Genomic DNA, 22550 nt, shown 5'->3' with positions numbered 1-22550 from the left:
ACTTGCATATGGGTAGTTCCAATACAGGTTCCTTTGCAACTCACCTTAGGAAACCGCAGCCCAGGTGCAATGCCGTCCGTTCTGAGGAGAGCCAGCCCCTGCGCATCAGCATAGACCTGCACTGCACAGGCCCTTCTGTGGCTGACTTTGCACAACGCAGTTGCCAGGAATGTATTCTGAGGTGCCTGTGGGAGGACAATAAACCACGCACTTTCGCGTTAGCAGTCAAACTGGCAAAGGGGCTCTAAAATGTCTGTAGAAATATTTCCTTGATCTTTTATTTTCATTTTTTCTATGAATGCTTTGAAACCCTCTCATATACAACTACTTATTTCACCAAGAGACTTCAAACGCCTTGAAAATCCTGGTCAAAAAAATCACTGGCTTTTTGGATGGCTGGGACATCCTATTTCGGATATGACAGCATTTGGATGGCTGGGACATCCTATTTCGGTTATGACAGCATTTGGATGGCTGGGACATCCTATTTCGGATATGACAACATCTAAAGATTTTAATTTTGTTAGAAACTATAGTGGTATGGTGAAATTCCTGGTGAGTTATAATATTATCACAATGAACAAGCTGTTAAGCCAAAATTAGCAGAGGAAAATGAGATTGGCCTTTCATGCTGTGGTTTTGTATGAGGCCAATCAATGAAGTGATTGATTACAGCTGAACATAATAAACTGCTGTCTGAATCAGATGCTTCAGACTTCATTTAACTGCACTATGTGTGTGTGCACCTGCATGATACCCTCTATCACATACATCTGTAAATAGAATATAGGTTAGACCTACACTCTGAATGTAGTGAAAATGTGGTGATTTGGGGGACTCTAGTATTGCTCAGGTGTCTGAAAATATCATACAGTGTCCTCTAACTTTCAAAAGGACAAAACATTCAAACGCCAAAGAAAATTTACATATGGTAGCTTCCATAATCCGTGAGGAATCCTATTGCTGAGAGTGGAGACTGAAGTCATTGCCCTTCTGGCCTTCCAGTTCGCCAAAGTCACTACAGGTCAAATCTAAGATTCCATTGAACCCCAAATAAATTTCCAGCCAGTATAACTTACCATGCAGGCTCATTATATAACCCTCTACATATTATATTACTTTTTAGAAGAGTGACAATCATTTACATTTTAAGTAAAATTACCCCAAATGTGCCCTATTTACACAATTGTTATAAACTAAAGGGAAGGCATTAAATGTGCAATGAACTATTTAGCATGCTGATGATTATGAGATCACAAGAGCTGCTCTGGAGATGTCCTGGCTTTTGAGCGGCTGTCTATTCAACCTTGTCAACTCAAGATGCCAAAGAGAGCACTGAGAGGTGACCTAGCTTCTGAATCATTTTCAGAATTGTAATTGCGCCTCACCCAATTGCTCAACCCCACCCACTTCTGAGAAAGCCGGCCTGACATTGCAGCAAAGTGGTAAATCAGGGGCAGAAGTGCGTGCCCTTGCCAGGCCAATATGTGGACTTAAGTCCTTTCTTCACGCACCTTCACTGAATTCCAGAATGGTTCTGAACATGTTCTTGCCTGGGACAAATAAGATATGATTTCTCTGGCTTTCTGAGAACAATTTCTCGTTACTCCATTAAAAAAAATTCTGGAGTAGATGCTTCATCAGGAGAGACTCAAGAAGAGGTGAACATGCTCTTGTCTAGGGAGTCTATCTGTGCTACTATATTAAAATGTAAGATCATAGACTAATTTTTCTTAAATAGAAGTTCCCAAGGAGTGCAGTAGATTAAGCAATCAGCTGCTAATTGAAAGGTCAGCAGTTGGAAGTGACCTTCTGCTCTGCGGGAGAAGCATGAGAGTCTGCTCCCATAAAGAGTGACTATGTTTAACCGTGCCTTGTGAAGTTCTAGTCGGTCCTATAGCATCGTTATGAATCAGAATTCGCTCAGTGACAGAGCGCTGGAGATCACTTCCCACACGTTCAGCTGGACTTATCTTGTCTTCTCTTCGAACACACTGTGACGATCAGAGAGTAAAACTCCATTTCATTACAGTAATTTGAAACTGAGGTCATTTTATCATAATTCTTTTGTTCAGAGAAAATGGAAAATACCAGTCTAATCTAAGAATTTCTGTGTTTGGGGACGTAAAGAATATGCTCTATTTCAGACGTTGTAATGAATGCTTAGACTTCCAGTGTTCTTCCCTTTTTTCTTTATAAATGAGAATATAAAAAACAAACAAGCAATTAACATCCCATGAAAATGTATGAGCTCATGTCACCTTCTTACTAGCCAATAAATTCCCTTTAGATTAGAATGGGGTTGCTTAATTTTTTTCAGTTTGCTTCACCTCTTACAGATTTGATTACTATGTAATTTTTCAAGTAGTCTGTGCGCTTGTTATCCTGAGCCAGTTCACCAAGTGGTTTAGCACTGGAGCTCATGAGACCTGTTTGTAAAGGCTGGTAATTTGCAAAGATGGTGTGAAGTCTAGTGCTTTAGCACTGAACACAGTTGGTTCTCAACCAAGAATTGAAACATCAGCCGGTAGCAATACAAAAAGGTCCCCAGGAGGATGTGGATAATGGCTTGCTGCTCCTGAGGAAAGGTACGCAGTGGAGGACGTCCTGACTGTCGAAGCTCACTGTCAAGTAGGAATCAGGCAGGGAGGAGCTGCGTTTATTCTCAACATGCTTGAGTTGCAAGAAATAAAGCTGACAGCTACTGAGTAGATGCCTCCTTTGGGTATTCTGAATACAATGAAAACCAGATTTTGAGACCATTGCAAAGAACGACATGATGCTGGTCTCCCTAGGGACTGATCTATATTTGTTTTTCAGCTCTTTGAAAAAGTCAAAGAAGTGTGCCCCGAAGTGCATGAGAAGGTCAAGGCTATTTCTGCTGACCTCAACCAGAATGACTTAGCCATTAGCAAGGAGGACATGCGGGAGCTTTTATCTTCTACGAACATTATCTTCCACTGTGCAGCCACCGTGCACTTTGATGCACATCTGAGGTACAGCCCATGCCTTTGCCATGGCCTGCATGCAAACGTGTGCACACATATGTGGGGGGGGTGGGGGTGGTATGGTGCTGGTGGTTTTTGGTTTTGTTTTTAATGGTTTCTGTAAAATGAGGATACACTCCTGGTGGCAAAAATATATGAAGAAGAAAGTAGACTTTCTCTAAAATCCCACCATCTAGAGATGACCATTAAACATTATAGAGAACATTCATTTGGACATTTCTCCCCTAAAAATATAGATATGAGAGGGGGCCTCAAAACCCAAACAGAGAGTACTGGAGAGATGATGGCAGGAGATCAAAGTGATCAACCTGACTTGAACTGTTAAAACCTTGTCACGTGATCTGCCTCTGATGCACATTGGACTTACTTTGACTTTCAACATTTTCTGTTTTGTGTGTGTTTCCTGGGGGGGGGGGGTTATCTTAGATCTATTTTGTCATCTAGCCCTCCTGAACTTTTGTTATATGTTTTTCTGCTTTTCCGTACATGAAGCCCAGGATTAATGAATCCATAGAAACAACAAGTTGAATAAGGGTTCTTGGGGGGTTCGGTGGGAAAATGGGGTGAAGGCATCTGATATCCAGGAGTTCTAGAAGGAAGAGAGTGTTTTCAAACTGATGGTGGTAGCAATTGTACAATGCTGCTTCATGTGGTTGAACTGTGGAATTATATGATATCTGTTTTAGCTCCCAATAAAATGATTTTGGAAAAATTGAATTCAAAGAGAATGGATTTTTACACAAAAATTTTAAGTCCCCAGGAAGGTTCAATTAACATGGCATCATATCAAAAAGAACCATGTTTTCCTGCTGGTACAATTTTATTTCTAGATAATCTTGTATGGCCGGATCAATATCAGGCCAGGCTCTAGCAGCAAGTGACCTTGAATCTCCCCCACCCGTGCAGAGCTGACCAGAGCTGGCTGAAACAACTAGCAGCAAGTGGTCTCGAATCTCCCACACCCACCTGCGGAGCTGACCAGAGCTGGTTATGTAATGCAGTTTTGAAAGTTTTTTTTTTCTTTCTTTTGCTCATGGTCCATTTTGCTCCAGGCCGGTTTTGTTCAAGGCCCGTTTGGCTCAGTGTCCGCTTTGTTCTCGGCCCACCACTTTGCACCTGGCACAAATACACCCGGAACCAGGAAGACACCTTACATTCCAGAAACCCAGACAAACCTGATCTCCCAATCCCTGACTACTTACCTTATATGGTCTCAAGGTAGCCCAGTCACATGTTCCCCAGCAATATAAATACCACCCCTGTAGTCTGGAGTGCGACGCCCTCAACCCAGGAACTGTGGACAGTGGGACCTCGCCCAGGCTGGGTGTTTCTCCCCAATAAAACCTGTTTGCTCTAATTCGACTGATTTGGTCTCTATTGCCTCTCAACTACCTTACAAATCTCATTGTCAATAAATATTCTGTCACAGTTTATAAAGACCACATGGTACATGTAAGTTGTAAGACTGTCTATCAGTTCTATTTGAATGGTTATATAGGATGCTATACATTTTTACTCTTACAATCCTTGTACATAGTTATTTTTACACATTTGTTTACTCACCTTTGAGTAAATCCAAAAAAAATACTAGGTACTTGGTGTGTCCAGGTTATAAACAGTTTCTTTTTCAACATAGTATCACAGTTTTTTTTCTTGTTGTTGTTGAATGATTAGAAAAATTGACCATTTTAAATGCCTATTGAAAATATTTTCTTTATTAAAATGCTTCATTTTCTTTGCCTATTGATGCACTGAAATATTCTCTTTCTGGTTACTTTCAAGACTTATTGGAATAGTCAACATCTCAACCATCTGTCTTTTACAATGCTTGAGATTTTTGACAATAGTGATTGGTCTTTAAAATGGGAACAAATATTCCATGTCATTACATAGCTTTTCCAAATATATATAGCTGACCATATAGTTTTTCTCCTTTAGAGTGAAAATTAGATTAATAGAATTACTGATAGTGGATAAGCCATGCATTTAGTAATTCATTGTCATCTAGCATTGTGTTCACATAGACTTGTATTCTACTCACTAAAATGTGATCAGCATTTTAATCTCAATTGTCGTGTCTGATCTGGGTCTATTCAGTAGTAAATCACATTGCTGTCTTCCCTTTAATTTGTTTATATTTCCAAGATCTTGAGTTAGAAACCTGATTTTTATGTTATCATTCTTTTAATGACTGCTTATAGAAGTCCTTTATAAATTCAGAAGACTATGACATTTTCTCCCCAGATAATTTTCCAAGTGATCTCTAAGTAAAGTGAATAGATATATGCACATATAATATGCCATCAACAAATAGCAAATCCCAAGTCCCTCATGACTGCAGCCATGACTCATGCTTTTAACCCTGGCCCTTAGAGACAGCCGCCAAAACCGCTGGTAGGTAAGCTAGCATTCGAGTTGCCGTGATTAGAGCGGGACAAGCTGCTGAATGGTCTCATTGCATTTCCTTCTGCTTATTCCTCTCTAGAAAAGCCACGCAAATTAACGTGGTTGCCACCCAACAGCTCTTAACTATGGCCAGTCAAATGGAAAAGCTAGAAGCCTTCGTCCATATATCTACTGCTTATTCAAATTGTATCCTGAAGCACATTGATGAAGTGGTCTATCCATGCCCTGTGCAGCCCAAACAAATCATTGACTCGTTGGAGTAAGTTGGGGAACCAAGGGGGTGGGCATACTGTGGATTCTTTGTAGGTATGCATGAACGAACTGGTAAAGTGGGATATGCTTGACATAGGATGGTTTGAAAACATGCTAACACGAACTACCCTGCCCCTCTATTTCCTTCATCCTCAAATGGAAGCTTCTGGTAAGCTGTCAAAACATGGAGAAGACGGGACTAGAAAATTCCTATTAAAAAGATTCAACCACTTTGAATTGCTTAAAGTATTTGGAATACTAGCTACAACCATGGTTTCCTATTTACTGATAAGCTCATCATTGCTAGTAAAGAACGGCCATACAATCTAGCAGTTCCGAACATGGTTTGGGAATCAGATAGGATTTAACTTATGGCTCCACTACTTGTAGATATCACCTTGACAAAACTGCTTGACCTCTCTGAGCCTCTGTTTCTTCATCTATAAAATGGGGGTAATAATAGTGGCCATTGTATAGTTGTGATGATGAATGCAGCTATCTAAAGCGTTTATCGCCACCAGGTCCATTCTGAGGCAGAGTGCCCATTAGGAATCAGAATAGGAGTCAACTATGATTCACAGTGACTCTATAGGACAGGATAGAAAGGGCCCTTTGGGTTCCTAAGGCTATACATTTTGGGGGGAGCTGTAAGCCTCATCTTTCCTCTCAAAGCCATTGGTGGATCTAAACTGCTGAAACTCAGTTCCTAATTGCAAGGGAAAGGCATATTTATTAGAAGATAGTCCAACGGTCATTAGTAAAGAACAGCTAACTGTACAGAAGGTGTCCATCTCTTGACCTATAAACCTAACATATTTTTTCCAACGAAAGCAGGAACCACTTTGTCCTAATGATACGGCCCTCATCTTAGAAAAAGATCGTGTTCTCTCTGTTGCTTCACTCTTCTCAATTTTATCATGTTCACCATGGTTGTGTGTGTGTTTTGTCTATAGGTCTGATCATATACCAAGTATTACAGCACAGAAAATTAATTGCTTCACAGTGAACTTATCAGGTAGTAATAGTGCATGTCCATTTGAAATAAACTATCTAGAACGAGACTTTGGCTTATCAGAATTGGTACCTTCTGTGACCATCACTGTGGAAATTGTTTAGAGGAGGGTGCGGTCTCACATTCCCGGAGAAGCCTTTCAGCATGGGTCCATGGAACCTTTCTTTCTACCTCACTTCTCTGAGATCTTGAGACTCTTGTGCACTTGACACATATCAGGGTAAAGAAAGATGGAGGCTGAAGGCATACCTATGCTACGTCTGTGGTAGCAGACCTTGATCTTGTGATAGTGGACCTTGACCTTGTGATAGTAGACCTTGGGCCAGTGTGTACTTGTATTAGTCCCATTTTCCTTTGAGGAGCCAGAGAAGATCACACCTGGTCTCCATGCTCGTTCCTCTGTGCCTTTAAATGTTATTTCATTCAGCAGCTTTTATTTGAAATGGAGGACATTGTATTCCAAAAATAAATGCTCCCTGATCAGTTCCCTCCCCTCCCCTTCTGTTGTCTTCCAATTCCTAGGTCCTTTTATTAGAATTAAAAGTTCCCAATACACTTGCACCTCTTAAAAATTCGCACTTCTGCAGCTATTGAGCCCGCAGAAGACATAGCTCATCCGAGATGTTAAAAAGGTGTTTCTTGATCAACTGCTGAGGGCTGCTGACTGTGGTGTGTGTCCTGAGGTTAGAGTACAGGAAACAGAGGAAATGAGGGCAGCCTCCAGCCAACAGTAGTGGCCCCCTGAGTGGCCCTTTGGGAAAGGTGAAGGGAGGCCAGGTGTAGCTCTGCCTTTCTGCGAAAGAATGCATTGTGATAGGAACAGACTGAGCCCTGGTGGGGTAGTGCTTAGGCACTGGGCTGCGATATAAAATTCGGTTGTTTTAAACCACGAGCAGCTCTGCAGGAGAAAGAGTGGGCTTTTGACTGCAGTAAATATGACCATCTTGAAAACCCACAGCAGGTGGCTGTGTGTCATTATTGACTCGATAGCAGTGAGTATGGTTATTGGGGGCATTCAGAGGAAAAAGCCAAGGAAACAAAGCCAAGTCCAGCATTGACACTGTCATTTTCAGTGTTTTGTAGTCTGCAAAATGCCATCTAGTGCCCGGCAACAAAAGAAAGATAAATCTGTGAAGCTTAGGATTTACTCTTTGCAGGTAAGTTAGAGCAGAGTCCAACTGTCCTTCAATGAGGTAGCTCGAGCAGAGTTAGTGAGTGCTTCCTTTGCTGGTGTGCAAGACTCAAAATGAGAAGAAATAGCTGAGAGCTCCCATTGATCATCAGCAGGGAATGTATGAAGAATGAGAAAAGATTTAAGTTTATCAAGAGTTTGATTTGACTTTGAGCCGTGATCAATGTTTGTGGAAGAGGCAGTTAGGAAATCAAATGACAGATTGCATTGGACAAATCTGATTCCCAGGACCAATGTAAATAGTTCAAGATCAAAGATGGTTCTTTAAGGACTGAGGAGCACCTGACCCTCACCGAGGCATTGCCAATTGCCCCTATATGCGTGTGCAAGCTGGATAATGAACTAAGAAGACCAGGGAAGAATTGATGCCTTTGAATTAAGGTGTTGGTTATGAATATGGAACATATCATTGACTGGGCGAAGAGAAAGGTAACCTGTGTTAGAGGCAGTGCAGCCAGAAGTCTCCTGAGGAGTGAGGGTGGGGAGTTGGCGTCTCAAGTGCTTTGGACAAAATATCAGGAAAATGATATTATGCTCGGTGAAGTAGAGGGTCAGTGCACGGGTTGAAGACCCTTAGCAAGAGTGATTGACAAAGGGACTGCAACCATGGCTTCAATGTAAGGATTGTGAAGATGGCTCGGACTGGGCAGTTGTTTTTATGTTTGTTATTCTGTTGCACATAGGGTTACTGTGAATCAGATCTTCCTCATCAGCACAGAGCAACATTTTGTAACTGGAGTGAAGTTGCAAATAGCCCTGTAGTTATTATCCTCATGAAAACTAAGAATTGAGGCAAGCAATCATCGCTGACATTGTTTACAAGACAAAATACAAGGACCAAGAAGATAATCTAATAGAGCACAGGTGGGGATCAGAGTCAAAGAAATAGATCATCCACAGACCACTGCAACTTCTTTTGCATTCCATCTTTAGAAATACATTAAATCTTGAAAAATAATAATGTATAAATTATCAAGGGTTCATGAGGGAGGGGAGAGTGGGGAGGGAGAGGGAAAAATGAGGAGCTGATGCGTGGGGTGTAAGTGGAGAGCAAATGTTTTGAGAATGATGAGGGCAATGAATGTACAAATGTGCTTTACACAATTGATGTATATACGGATTGTGTTAAGAGATGTATGAGCCCCCAATAAAATGATTAAAAATGCAAACAAACAAAAAATAACTATTATACTTTAAAAACAAACAAAAATGCATTCAATTAGAAATAAATGAGGAAATATTTCTCTTTATCTTAAAAAAAAAGAAATACATTTAATCACTTTCTACTGGCATTCACCTCAGGAACACCAATAGGTGCTAGCCATGTAACATACATTACAAAATCATTGGTAGGTTCTGATATTTTCTTAGAACTTGTTTTCTGTACTCCCTAACTAAACTTAGTCTGATTTCTTCCAAATCTAGTTTTTGTCACATGGATATTTTGTGTATGAAAGAAATAGTCTGACAATAGTCACCCACTGTTGGTCCACAAATGAGAGGACTCAGGGGGGATATTATGTGAAAGATGGAGAGGATCGGCATTGCCCCACACTCTCTTCCCATCATCCCCAATTAAGGTGGATATAAAACTGTGATATCTTCTATGTGCCTGGTATTTACCAGATGCTTTTAATGTGAGGAATTCATCCATCTTTCTTAATTCTGTGGAAATCAAGAAGACATTTGACCATCTAGCATATATTCAATACCAGCAGAGGAAGCTTACGGAAAGCAATGCTCGAGTTCTACCCCCCACATCAAAGGAAAACATCGGAACCAAGAGCTGTGTTTCTAAGTCTTGAAATGAAGCAAATCTTAAAGGTCAGCCATTTTTCATGGGATCAAGGCAACAGACGCTAGAATTTTTTTAGCCCGTTTTATTATTTTTGAAGATCCAAAATGATAGTTTACACACAACCAATCGTCATAATCATGGCAGAAGTAGCTTCGCTTGTAGATGACGTGTAATATAATAGTGTGAAGCCCAGCACTTTAAGTTGCTATTAATTTCACTTCAAAAGGATAAAGAGGAAAGAGTGTTGAGAAGCTCTCCTCTTCGAAATTGCTAATATAGTCCAATTTGCTATGCATAAAATATCAACACGGAGCAAGATTATGTATTTTACGTTACAATGGGTCACTAAATATAATAGGCATTTGTTTTACACCTTTACACTGATTATTGCAGAATTCTGGGCTTATTACACCTGTACATCCCTAAATTTTTGTTTGCATAGTTCTTATACCTACTTTGTAAAAAAGATATTGCATACAGCAATCAATTGTTTCAGCATGTATAGGAGTAATTTACATTAGAAGACATCTTTTTATCTTGTATAGTCTAGAAGGATTTATGAATGTTGAAACAACCTTGTATTCCTGTTATAAATGTCAGCCATGGTGCATTATTTCTTAATGTGATAATGAAATTTACGTGCAACTAATTTATTTGGTGCATTTCCCTCAATATTCATATGACAGTAGGCTGCAATTTTCTGTTTCACACTGCATTTATTTAAGTGTAGGCTTCCTTGTGTTGGTTTCAGTATAAACAAATTTAGAAGTTTTGGTCTTCTGTAATGCTCTAGAATAGTTCATGAGGAGGCTGGAAGGCACACACAGTTGTGATAGATCAACTGCGAACCTAAACCTTAGCAGTTCAAACCCACCCTGCCGCTTCATGGGAGAGTCTTGGTAAGCTGCTTCTGTAAATATTTCAGCCATGAAAACCCTGAAGATGAGGTCATCGTAGTCTTTGCTAATATCATAACTCAAATGCACCACTTCGTTAGTCTTTCTCACGCATTGCCCAGCTGTGCCACGCACGAGATTCCCAATAAGACAGGGTTTCATTAGGGAAACCTTCATCCTCAGAGTGACATAATTGCCTTTCAGCACTTGAAGAGCTCCTTTGCAGTAGATTTGACTGATGCGATATGTCTCTAATTGCTTCCTCCTGCCCCCTCCCCACTTTTTTTTTGGTCTCTTAATTGCTTCGCTGCTGCTTCCTTGGGTAACGATTGTGGGTTCAAGTTAAATGAAATTTTCACATCATCTGGTTTCTCTCAGCATTTGCTCAACATACCAGCTGAATAAGCGTGGTGAAAGGATACAAGCCTGACACACATTTTCTGACATCAATCCACGTAGTATTCCCTTGTTCTGTTTAAGCAACTGCCTTTTAGTCTAGGTATAGGTTCCACGAGAGCACAATGAAATGTTCTGAAATTCCCATATTTTTCAATGTGATGATTTTTTTATGATCTGCACAGTCAAATGCCTTTGGATAGTCAATAAAACACAGACAAACATCTTTCTGCTATTCTTTACTTTCAGCCAAGATGGTTCTTGGCTGAAATGATTTCTTATACCAAGTCCTACTGAATCCAGTTTGAGTTTCTGGAAGCCCCTGTTGAGGTATGGCTGCAAGAGCTTTTAATGATCTTCAGTAGAAGTTTGCTTCTATGGGTTATGACATTGTTTGATAATTTCTGCATTCTGCTGGGTCACCTTTCTTTGGATGGCATACAAATATGAATCTCCTACATTCAGTTGGCCCGTTAGCTGTCTTCCATATTTCCTGCATTGCATTCATTTGTTAAAATATCTCCAACAGTATTCGGGCAATTCTGAAGCCTTGCTTTTACTCTGTGTCTTCATTACAGGGTGGGTTTCTTCCGTTAATACCAGGAGATTTTGGTCATATGCTGTCTCCGACTGTTCTGAGGGAGAGAGTTGAGGCTGCCTGCTTTGTACACATTTTCAGTAGTGAAACCGCTACAAGCTGCAATTACCCTGATGGCAGTCGCATTGGTGTTTGAACAGGTCTTGAAAGCTTGAGCAGGTCTTGAAAGCTCCAGGGAGGGGAGGCTGCCCGCTTCTCCTGCCGAGTTCTCTTCTCTCCAAAGATTCCCCTGAGGTGAGTCCAGTTGTTTCCATCCATGAGAGATGGTCAGGGCTGCATCTTCTACTTGTCCTGAGGCAGCAGCAGAGATGGCTGTGTTGCCGTTGGTTGGCTCTCCCTTGTGCACCACATAAGGATGTATAGTGAGGTGATGTGTGGCATATCTGGTCCTGCCCTGCACAAAGCAACCGCCATGCTCTTTGTAACTGCACTCACTCCTAATCGGGTCTCAACAGTAGTCCAATGAACTCAGCCCCACTTGGTGGTGCACGTGGACATGGGAGATGAGAGGACAGGAGAGAGTCACTAGAATTTTCCATAAGCAGAATTGTATGATGCTGATGCTGATGATGCTCTGTCCTATAAAATAGGAATACATGACTAAAGTGCATCTATTATAAAAAAATATCACTAGCATACTAGGGCAACATAATTTTACATACTAAATCAAAAGTTTAACCAGAGCCAGGTAAGAGAAATAGTAACAATTTATTTAAGGATAATTTTGTTGTCACTTAGAGAAGTTTAGATAGAGTTTCAGATGATTCAAATGGCCTAATGTCTTTAAAAAAAACTGATTAGGCTGAGGCCATGGTTGCCTCATCATTCCTAATGCAGGTCTCCTTGTAAGTACAAGCAGTATGATCACGCCCCTGGACAGACTACTGGTTGCTCTTAGAGCACTTCAGTATTTAGTGGATGTCTCTGGAAATAATAACCAAGTCATAAGCATAGACTCTAAACAGACCTTGAAAATACATTTCATAGATTTGCTCACATGGGTGGTAAGCCAGCCAAATGTAGTAGCTTTTATTTGTTGATGCATTGAATGGAATTTTTAAAGGTTAAAATTAGAAGACTTCAAGATTGTCACATTAGGCTTTAGCTGAACAATGCTGAATGAGCAGTGTTGCCCTCTGAAGCATCTTGGAGAAAAGAGCCCCTGAACTCCATGAGGCAAGTCCCTGTCGACCTCAATACAACCCTTATAATACTGGACACCCAACTGACACTGAAAACATATTCAATGAGTTTGTTTGTGAACCTATTGCATTAGAAATAAAAATAAATATTATCCTTAAATGATTGTGTATCTACTGAATTAATCTGCTTGTCTGTGTCTTCTCAGTCTATCATCTAGCTGTCTGTCTGTCTGTCTGTGGGAAGAGGTAGCATTTGATGGGTAAGCCTGGATTATCAATGGTAACCAAGTAGTCCATTATGAATGCTTTAGACAGGTACATATTTGTCCTTGGTATCCTGTGACTGCTCCCAATTCCAGAACTCAAGCTAGAAGATGGAAATTTTGTGTGATTGTCTGTGTCTGTTTCTTTTTGGTCTAACATATGTTGTTACAATTATTTTCACTCTGATTGACCTTAGGTGGTTAGATGACTCTATAATTGAAGATATCACACCCAAGCTGATTGGAGACTGTCCCAATACTTATGTCTACACGAAGGCCTTAGCAGAGATCCTGGTAAAACAAGCCAGTGGGGTCCTAAATAGGGCCATCATCAGACCCTCCATTGTGGGAGCAACTTGGCAAGAGCCTTTCCCGGTAAATGCCCTTACATACTTTGCTTCCAAACCAAGGTCCTTTGAGTGCAAATGACTCTTTGGTGGCCCCAAGTTTTGTTGTTGTTGTTGTTGTTGCTGCTATCTTTCTTAGGACTAGAGCTGAATACAATAATTAAACTCATATTATCAGGGCAAATTTCATGTGTGGTTCAGAATTTATCCTGCATGAGTCTCATGTAGGAATTATACTGACTCACCTCGAGGTGGGGTGGATTCTTCAAATAAGCTTTTTGATGAACACTAGTCTCAAGAGTCCCATAAGAGAAAGGTGTGTGTGTGTGTGTGTGTGTGTGTGTGTGTGTTTTGCTTTTCAGTGTAACTTAAAGATGTCAGAATGTCTATGGTGGCCATATTTGTGAGGCCCATTGTACCTGCCAGGGTAGAAAAATCTCAAATTTCATGGATGGTTTTCAGCTGAGAAGTAGCACTTTATTGTATCTTTAAACTGTTAGAAATTATTGAAAGTAATACCTCCCTATACAGGGGAAAATGTTGGCAAATGTTTAATTCTTATATGAGTCAATGCAGCAGATAGTCAGTCAGTGCTTTGTCATTGGTCTTTGTTTATGATTATTAAAGAAAGGGGAGAAATAAGGCTGGATTTGACAGTTCAATTGACTTGGCTGTCAGTGTTCTTTGCTGGAATGTACTAAGATTACACTGAAGATGTTGTCAAGATATTAAAATATTTTTGACATGCGTAATCCTTAAAGCTCTGCTCTTGTTTTGTAGGGCTGGATTGATAACCTCAATGGGCTTACTTGGGTTATGATTAAGGTATGTATAATAATAGGGCAGTAGCTCCTGGGCGTGTAGTGAGGAACAAAATGCATGGTGCCAATGTGACGTCATTGATACAAAACGCTAGGCTTATTTTATTAACAGCTGAAACAACTTATCTTAATTTTCTGACAGAAAATAAAGGCAAGATGAAGCAACTTCATTTCTTGAGGATTTCCTTATCGAAAAAACTTAAGTACTGTGATAGCATCAATTATTATTTAGGAGTTTTGTTTTTGGACAATTTGGGGGCAGCATGCAAATGTTTTTTTCTCCTTATCACCACATACAGTGGTGGGGGTGCTTCCTTCTTATCACCACGTACAGCTGAGTGAGGTCAATGGGTTCAAAGATTTTCTATCTATTTTTCAAATTAAAATCATTTGATTGGGGGGAGTTAAAAAATTACTAAATTCTCCATTTTAAGATGTGTACATGCACAAATGTACTTGACACAATAGATGGATGGATGGATTGTGGTAAGAGCTGTACGAGCCCCAATAAAATGATTTTGAAAAGAAGTATAAATGCTTTTATGTATGTGTGGATGGGTAGATATTTAGGTATTTAGCATCAAAAACTAGTTTTTAACTAGAGAAAATCCTAAGCACAGTAAATTTTTAAAATATAAAAATTAACTAAAACAGAAAGCATCAACCCACACTTTTTCAACAACAGTTTTCTCAGAGAGGGGAGCCTGTTTCTCCTTTGGTTAGCTATGTTTTGCGTGGGTCTCCGTGCAGGGAGGTACTTCAAAGCTGACAGGGAATCGTGGGTCCAAAACCATAAATTCATTTTTTCAGAAAATGAATAGCAATTCAATGGCCTACATGAGTTTATTCCTATTAGGCATCTGGTGTCTTAGACCCTTGTGGTGTTGTTCTCAGAACTAGGTCCACCGTGAATTAATAAATAAATATAAAACTGTCGATGATGACTTGTGAAGGTTTGTGTCAAAAAATGCCCTTCCAGTTTTGCTAACAGCTCCTTACTGCCACCAGATTTTTTAAGGTTTATTCTGGTAAAACTTTGGTGATTTGGCACATACCGGTAATTATTTTAACATGATCCAAGTGTAAATTTAATACATTGTGTATAAATCATGCATCCATTTTCTAAAAATGTCCCAACTGGTTTCTTACTTTCAAAGGAAGGGAAATTACAAAAAACTAGTATGTGGGAACATACGAAAATGTTGATCACTGCTAATCAATGTTGGAACTAGGAAGGGTACAAATAATATATGTTCTTCATAAAGTCGATAAATTATTACCATGACTAATTCTCAAACCATGTATCAAATTGGTGATTTATGGGGTGAATAAGTTTCTGGAGGAAAAATAAGTAAACCAAAAACTACACCAAACTCACTGTGATCGAATGACTGCTGACTCATACTGAAAAAGTAAGTCATGGTCCCTTTTTTCCCAAGTAATAAGAAAGTTTTGTTAAATTATCAAGTTTTATTTTATTTTTCCCTAATAAATGTTTCTTAACCTTTCCGGTCTATCATTGCTTCTAAGCTAATAAAAACTAGCAGAAAACAAAATTATTTAAGAAATTGTAAACTCCTTTTAAGAATGATGATGGCAACAAATGTACATATGTTCTTGACACAATGGATGTATGTATGGATTTTGCTAAGAATTGTACGAGCCCCCAATAAAATGATTTTAAAACCAACAAGAAATAGTAAACTCATTTTAAAGAAAAATTTGGAAAATCTTAAATCATTTATTGTTGTAAATGATTGTAGCATAGCCTCAACTACCCTGAAAGCAGCAGAACTGGATGGTGCCCACCTACCACCACCAACTACTCTGATTGAATCATAATAGGGGTTCCTGGGAAATGAGATAAAAATGTAGGGAAATCAAAATCATGAGCAGACAAGTAATAGTCTGATGGAGACTGATGAAACCCCGAGACCCTGGCCCCAAGACACCCTTCATGCATGGAACTGAACCCACTCCCAGAGACCACTTTTCAACCAACGATGGCCATGGCCCCATAAAGGGAGCAGTGACACCCACAGGAATGTGGTCCTCAGAAGAATAAGCTAGACGAGGCCCAAAGGGCAGCCTTTCTCTATAAACAAAGTTCCCAAGGCAGGACAGGACAGAAAAGAAGGATGGATGGAAGTGGAACGTATGGAGGAAGTGGGAAGGATGTTCTTAAGTTGAGGGGTTTGCAACGAATATCATGAAAAAAAAAACCTGTGTCTAAATTGCTGAAGGGGTAACCAATTTTTTTCTGTAAGTTTTCACTCAAACCACAATCCCATGTTATATATAGGACACATTAGTTAATCCAACATTTCACATGTATAATTCAACGGAACCAATTACATTCATCCAGGTAACCATCACCAGTCATTTCCATCATATACAGATACTCAATGCTTCCTAAATGACTCCCCTATTCCTTGTCTTCCCTTCCCCCAGTTACCACAGCTCAACTTTTGTCTCTGTACATGTCTATTATAGCCATTTCATGTAAGTGTGATCAAACAATAGTTATAGTTTTGTAATTGATATACCTCACTCCTTGTAATGTGCTCATAATGCACCTTTGTTGTAGCATGTACCAGGGCTTGGTTTCTCTGGAGACTATTCATTTTTAAAATAATATTTAAGATATAAAAGCCTATCGTGGGTTCATGTTAATTAACTAACTATATGAACCTTACATAAAGGTGTAAGATGCCATCCTAAAGGAGCCTGAGAAAAGGAAGGGTGCATGGAAATGTTGGCACTCACGATGAACCTGGCAGGGGAGGCTGTATAGTCCGAGCACATGCAAATTTGTCCCAATGCCCTAATAAGCTTAGAATCGATATGAACGTCTACTAAAAGTATTAGTATGAACGTGTTTACATGCACGTTAGCCCCAGATGTAATTGAAGACCCGCTGTCATAGATAATAGGCTCGTTTTGTCTCTGCAGACAGGGAAAGGCTTACTTCGATTCTTAAAGGGTGACCCCATCGGTGTAGCAGACATCATTCCTGTGGACATCGTTGTCAACCTGACGCTGGCCGCAGGATGGCACACTGCAGTCCACAGGTGGGAGGCTTACACTTCCTTCCTAGGATCTGATGAGACAAAGGAGAGTTTCAAGACATGGCGTCATTTGTGTCATGGAACTCCCGCGTGAGAGGGGGCCACTGCAGTACTATATGCCGTTTCCAAGGATATCATCAGATGTACACCGAGTTGTTTTATGAACGCTTCATATCGATCATAAAATAATATGCCTTTGAAATAATTTAACCATAAAATTCTTGACGAACCTAGAAGCATTCATTCTGTTCATCGATCTAAAATACTCCTTCCTTTTTCTCTTAAGGCAAAGAAATGAAGGTGAAAAAATTATAATATTTTCATCAATAGCTCTGTTCCTGATAAAGGTCAAGAGTTGAGGTCACCAGTGTGGGCGCATTTTTAGTACAAAGGGAAAGACAGTTGCTTCTGCACTTGGATGTTAGTAAATGTGAACAGAATTCAATTTTCCTGCATGAAGTCAGACATGCAAATGTTTTCCAGTCAAATAGTGCTCATTGCACTTAGGAGTTGGTCCAATAAAAATATCCAGATGATTTCTCTTCTACATGTTACCTCCATTTTGCTCCAGAAATATCATAGCTATTTGACATCTCCTACACACATACACACATACTTCCTCATAGTCTTTCATTTTACTTATTAATCTAAAGTTAGAAGCAATGCATAGATTATATTAGTTGTGGAAAATATTGGAACTTCTTTGTCTAAGCGTTATTTTCCATTGTCATTCCTTCAGGAGGTTCCCATTTGTCATATTTATCTAAAATTTCTCTTTCCAGACCTAAAAATATGTTAATCTATCACTGCACATCTGGTACCATCAATCCTTGTCAGTGGAGAGAACTGGGTAAGTGTGGATTACTGGGTAGTGACATCATGGCCGCTGTCTCTACATAGAAGGGAACAGAATAGACAGAGTGTGCCATGGAACGGAGCCATAGAACAGAGTCCATTGGAAAAGAAAGTTCAGAGACAAATGAATTGCAAGCCGTGTATGGATAATCATCAACTTGAATGCACAGTGATGCACCCATGAAAGGAACCAGTCCCAAAAAAGAGTCTATTGCTATAGAGATTTCTAAAACTTAATCATGATAAAATCAAATAACAGCAGTGATAAAATACTCCCTGCTGCAGGTCAATTGCTCTCACAACTCCGCACTTCTCTGCCCTTGCCACACGACAGAGAAAGCCGACTCACAAAAGTCAAATCACAGTGCAATTTTGTTACCGAGTCAAAGATACTCTGCCTTAATTCGTACAGTTGTCCATAAATGCACTCGTGAAAAGATCTTGTTTAATTGAAGTAATTCATCTTACGTATAATGGAAAATTACTTCATCAAATTTGGACTTGAATTTTATTGTTTATGAACAACTGAAACCATCAATCTCTTCGGTGTTTAAAAAAATCAAATGTCCTAAAAACATCAAAAGCACATATCAATTTATAATATTCTACTATATCATCATATTTATGAAGTTATTAAAAATGAAATGAAGTTATCTACTGCCATCAAAGTTCTTTATACCATATATTGAGTTACTTAGGCTACAAAGTATATATATGAGTCTAAAATATTTATCAATAAGACCAAACCTTTTTCCCCTAACTCTATAACAAAATTACAATATTCAAGATACACACCATGAAATGGCATTAATGCAAATGAGTAAATTATCTTAAGCTCTTAAATACAAAGATGCTACATATAAATCCTATTCTTTGGGATTAAAAATACCTTTTTACCATCCTGAAAATTCTGAGCATTATTTTGTGTCATTATAACATGTTGAGGAAATAAGGCCTGGGAGCCAGGTCTCATCTCCTCTGGCAACATGAAAAGGAAGGAGAATCCAACTGCATGCCAGCCCCAGGCAGACAGGCATGCCTCCACCCTCCTTTACCCTATTCTGACACCAACCATCCCTCTCACAGTACTCTACTTATCTGCTGGGGTCAAGAACTCTGTGCAGTGGCTACATGAAGTTCACAGCCAATGCTCATGACTATGGAATTTAGGTGGAGAAGCTAACAGGTTACAAAAGTTAAGGTTACAGCTCTATTGTCTATAATGTCTCTTCTCAGTCTTTCTATGTACTGTACAACACAGGGTATCTACTGGATGGGTCTATTATAGGAATAAAATGTGAATACAGTTTAAACTGATACTAGGAACAGGGGGTGGAATAAGCAGCTCCATTATCATGAAGGAGTCTGTGCTCAACACACCCTTCTTTTCCTGGTGGCAGGTAACACTATCTCTACACATCCCCCTGGCAAGCCATGGTACTGAACTAGGAGTACTACTTCTGGGCAGTTACTCACTGTTGCTCTTCCCATGATTGGCTTCAACATAAGAACTTTCAGGAACTCGTGCTGCCTCTATTCCCCTCAAACGCACAGCACACAAGGCACTGAACCAAGTCTCTGCACTAGAATCTTTTTAGCGCAAGATTTCTGGAAGCTACTAGTAATTAGCTTGATTTTACATGAAAGTTGAAGCTCATTTGTGTGCCTGCCAGAGATCTAAGTAGTGATCAAAATTTCCTATTAAGGCCACTGTACCATTGTTGCAATAGGTTGAGCATTCATGCCCTCAGGTAACAACATCCTTTGAGTTGAGTGCATGAACACCTGACATCTCTTCATGTAGCAAAGTCATCATGGATGTTCTTCAAGAAAAGTTTGGGGTCTGCATGCAGATGTTACACATCTTTAATGAGATAGGAATTTATAAATAATTCACAGGTGATTTATAGTTTCTTAACAGGTCTCTTGTGAAAAGTATGGTATGTATTTGCTACTGGTTAGTGTCTAGGAAGCACCACTTATCTGTCAGGCTGTCGTAGTGCAGTGGTCCCGGTGTTGCTACAATGCTGGCAGCTCCGTCGCAGGTATTTCAAACATCACAGGTTGTTGGTTTTTTAGTTTTGTATTAATTTTCAACAGTTTTATTTAATTGCATACATATAATTCACAGATCATATAGTTCTATAGTTTGATTACATCAAGAAGAGTCATGCAATCATCACCATAATCAGTTTTAGAATATTTTATTCATCCTTTTTCTTTTTTTAAGTACTTTTATTGGAGGCTCTTACATCTCTTATCACAATCCATACAGTCCTCCAATTTGTCAGGCACATTTGCACATATGCTGCCATCATCATTTTCAAAGCAGTCTCTTCCCACTTGAGCCCCTGTTATCAGCTCCCTATTTCTTCAGCCACCCTTCCCTACTTGCCCTCCCTCACAAACGCTTGATAAATTATAGATGATTTTTTCCATATCTTACATCGTCCTCTGTCACCCCTCACCCACTTTTCTGTTATTCCTTCTTTTGGGAGGAGGTTCTAGATTGAACCTTGTGAATGTTTCCCTCTCTATCCCCCATCCTCCCTTAATCTTCCTGGTATCTCTACTCTCATTGTTGGCCCTAAAGGGTTTATCTATCCCGGTTTCCCTGTGTTGAGGCCTCTTAGCTGTAGCAGTGTGTATGCTATGGTCTAAGCCAATATGTGAGGTCGAATTGAGTACATGATAGTGGGGTGAAGGATGCACCAAAGTGCTAGGGGGAAATTGTGTGATTAATTGGTGTTATACTGCACCCTGACTGACCCATCTCTTCCCTGTGACCCCTCTCTGTGGGGATGCCCAATTGTCTCCATGTCACCCCACCCCAATCTCATTCACCTTGAGTATGGTATAATTCTGGGTCTCAGATGCCTGACCTGATCCTATTGACATGTCATGATCACACAGACTGGTGGGCTTCTTCAATGTGGGCTTTGTTGCTTCTGAGCTAGATGGCTGCTTGTTTATCTTCAAGCCTTTAATACCCAGACACTATATCTTTTTTTATCTGGGAACCATCAGCTTTCTTCACCACATTTGCTTTTGCACCCATTTTGTCTTCAGCGATCAAGTCAGGAAGATGAGGATCACAGAATGCCGGATTGATAAAACAAAGTGTTCTTGTGTTAAGGGAGTACTTGTGTTGAGGTCCAATGTCCATCTGCAACCTTCATTCTTAACATATAGTTATGAGTACATAGTTCCAGTCCCTTCTCATTATATATATTTACGTATGTACATGTCTGTATCTAGGCCTCTATAAGTGTCCTTTGCCTCCTGGTTCTTTATTTCCGTTTTACTTCCCTCTTGTCCCACCATCATGCTTGGCCTTCATTCAGGTTTAGTGATTCCTTGATGCTACATTGCTCTTGATTGAGCCCCACTAGGCATCCTACGACCTTCCTTCCATCGATTTTGTCCATGGATTGGTACCTCACCCCTTCCTTTCTCCCACCTCCCCTTCTTCCGTACTCCCCCCGGAAACATTGGTCCCATTCTTTTCATCTACGAATTATTTATGCCGCCTATTTTATTTAGATAGACATGCAGATATATTAATAAGTGCAAAAACCAGGCAAAGCCAAATAAAACAACTAAGGGAGTCAAAACCAACAAAACAATAACAACAGCAAAAAGCAAGAACAAAATAACAGTAACAAAAAGAAAGCCACTGACAATGATGGAAAAGCCTTTAGATTGTTCAAGGTCTGTTTGTTGGCCTTACGAGTGTTTTCCAGTTGAGTCTGATGGGGTGCCACACTCTGTCTCCCAAGTCTATTTTTGGTATTCCGCAGGGGTTTCCTCACTCTGCTCCCCCTGCTGCTCTGCTGCAGCCCCTCAGTGCCTCGTCCCAGCGTGATGGGACCAGACCGTGCACTGTTCCCGCACTGTGTCTCCAGTGCTGTCCCTGCAATATCATGGTTCAGTGAGGGATGCCGTGTCCCATGGTGGGGCCTGCCCCATGGTCCTCCCCGTGTATTGTCATGTGAAGATTGTATTTTTCTTCATTTCTTTCAGTTTGGGATATACTGAGCATGCTTCTGAATGCCAGGTCTTTACACATTTTCTCTTAATGCTCTTATCATCTGAAATTCCCTTTTGAAATTTTCTGTTTGATTCTTCGACTTTGTCATTTCTTCCATTTGCTTTAGTTACTCTATGTTCAGGAGCAAGTTGGAGAGTATCTTTGGCAATCTACCCTGGTCTTTCTTTATTCCCTGACTTTTTAATGGCATTCCTGGATATCACCCCCAACTCATTTGATCTTCAGTCATTAATCGTCAATGCTTTAAATCTCTTCTTAAAATCTCCTGGAAATTGAAGTAAGCCATACTTAATACTTTGGCTCTCAAGGACTTGTTTTAATTTTGTTCATCTTTAATCTGAACCTGATGGTCTATGACAGAGTTGGCCCATATCCTTCTTTGGGTTGATGATACTGATCTCTTCTCCATCATCTCTTTCCAGAGATGTAGTCTGTGTGATTGTTG

At 39.9% G+C, this 22550-nt stretch overlaps 1 protein-coding gene across 1 annotated transcript in view; it reads left to right on the top strand.

Moving 5' to 3' along the window:
* The window catches only part of LOC142451568 (fatty acyl-CoA reductase 2-like), a 49516-nt gene that overhangs the window by 5099 nt on the left and 21867 nt on the right, over positions 1-22550 (top strand). Inside the window, exons 2-7 of the mRNA XM_075553317.1 lie at positions 2821-2996; positions 5494-5673; positions 13161-13338; positions 14091-14135; positions 17084-17202; positions 17982-18049. Coding sequence (XP_075409432.1) covers positions 2821-2996; positions 5494-5673; positions 13161-13338; positions 14091-14135; positions 17084-17202; positions 17982-18049 — 766 coding nt within the window. The remainder of the gene's footprint in view (positions 1-2820; positions 2997-5493; positions 5674-13160; positions 13339-14090; positions 14136-17083; positions 17203-17981; positions 18050-22550) is intronic.

Source organism: Tenrec ecaudatus, chromosome 6 (genome assembly GCF_050624435.1).
Source record: "Tenrec ecaudatus isolate mTenEca1 chromosome 6, mTenEca1.hap1, whole genome shotgun sequence".
In the NCBI taxonomy this organism is placed as follows: domain Eukaryota; kingdom Metazoa; phylum Chordata; class Mammalia; order Afrosoricida; family Tenrecidae; genus Tenrec; species Tenrec ecaudatus.
Note: the sequence above shows the minus strand (reverse complement) of the source record. Positions and strands in the feature narration are given on the sequence as shown.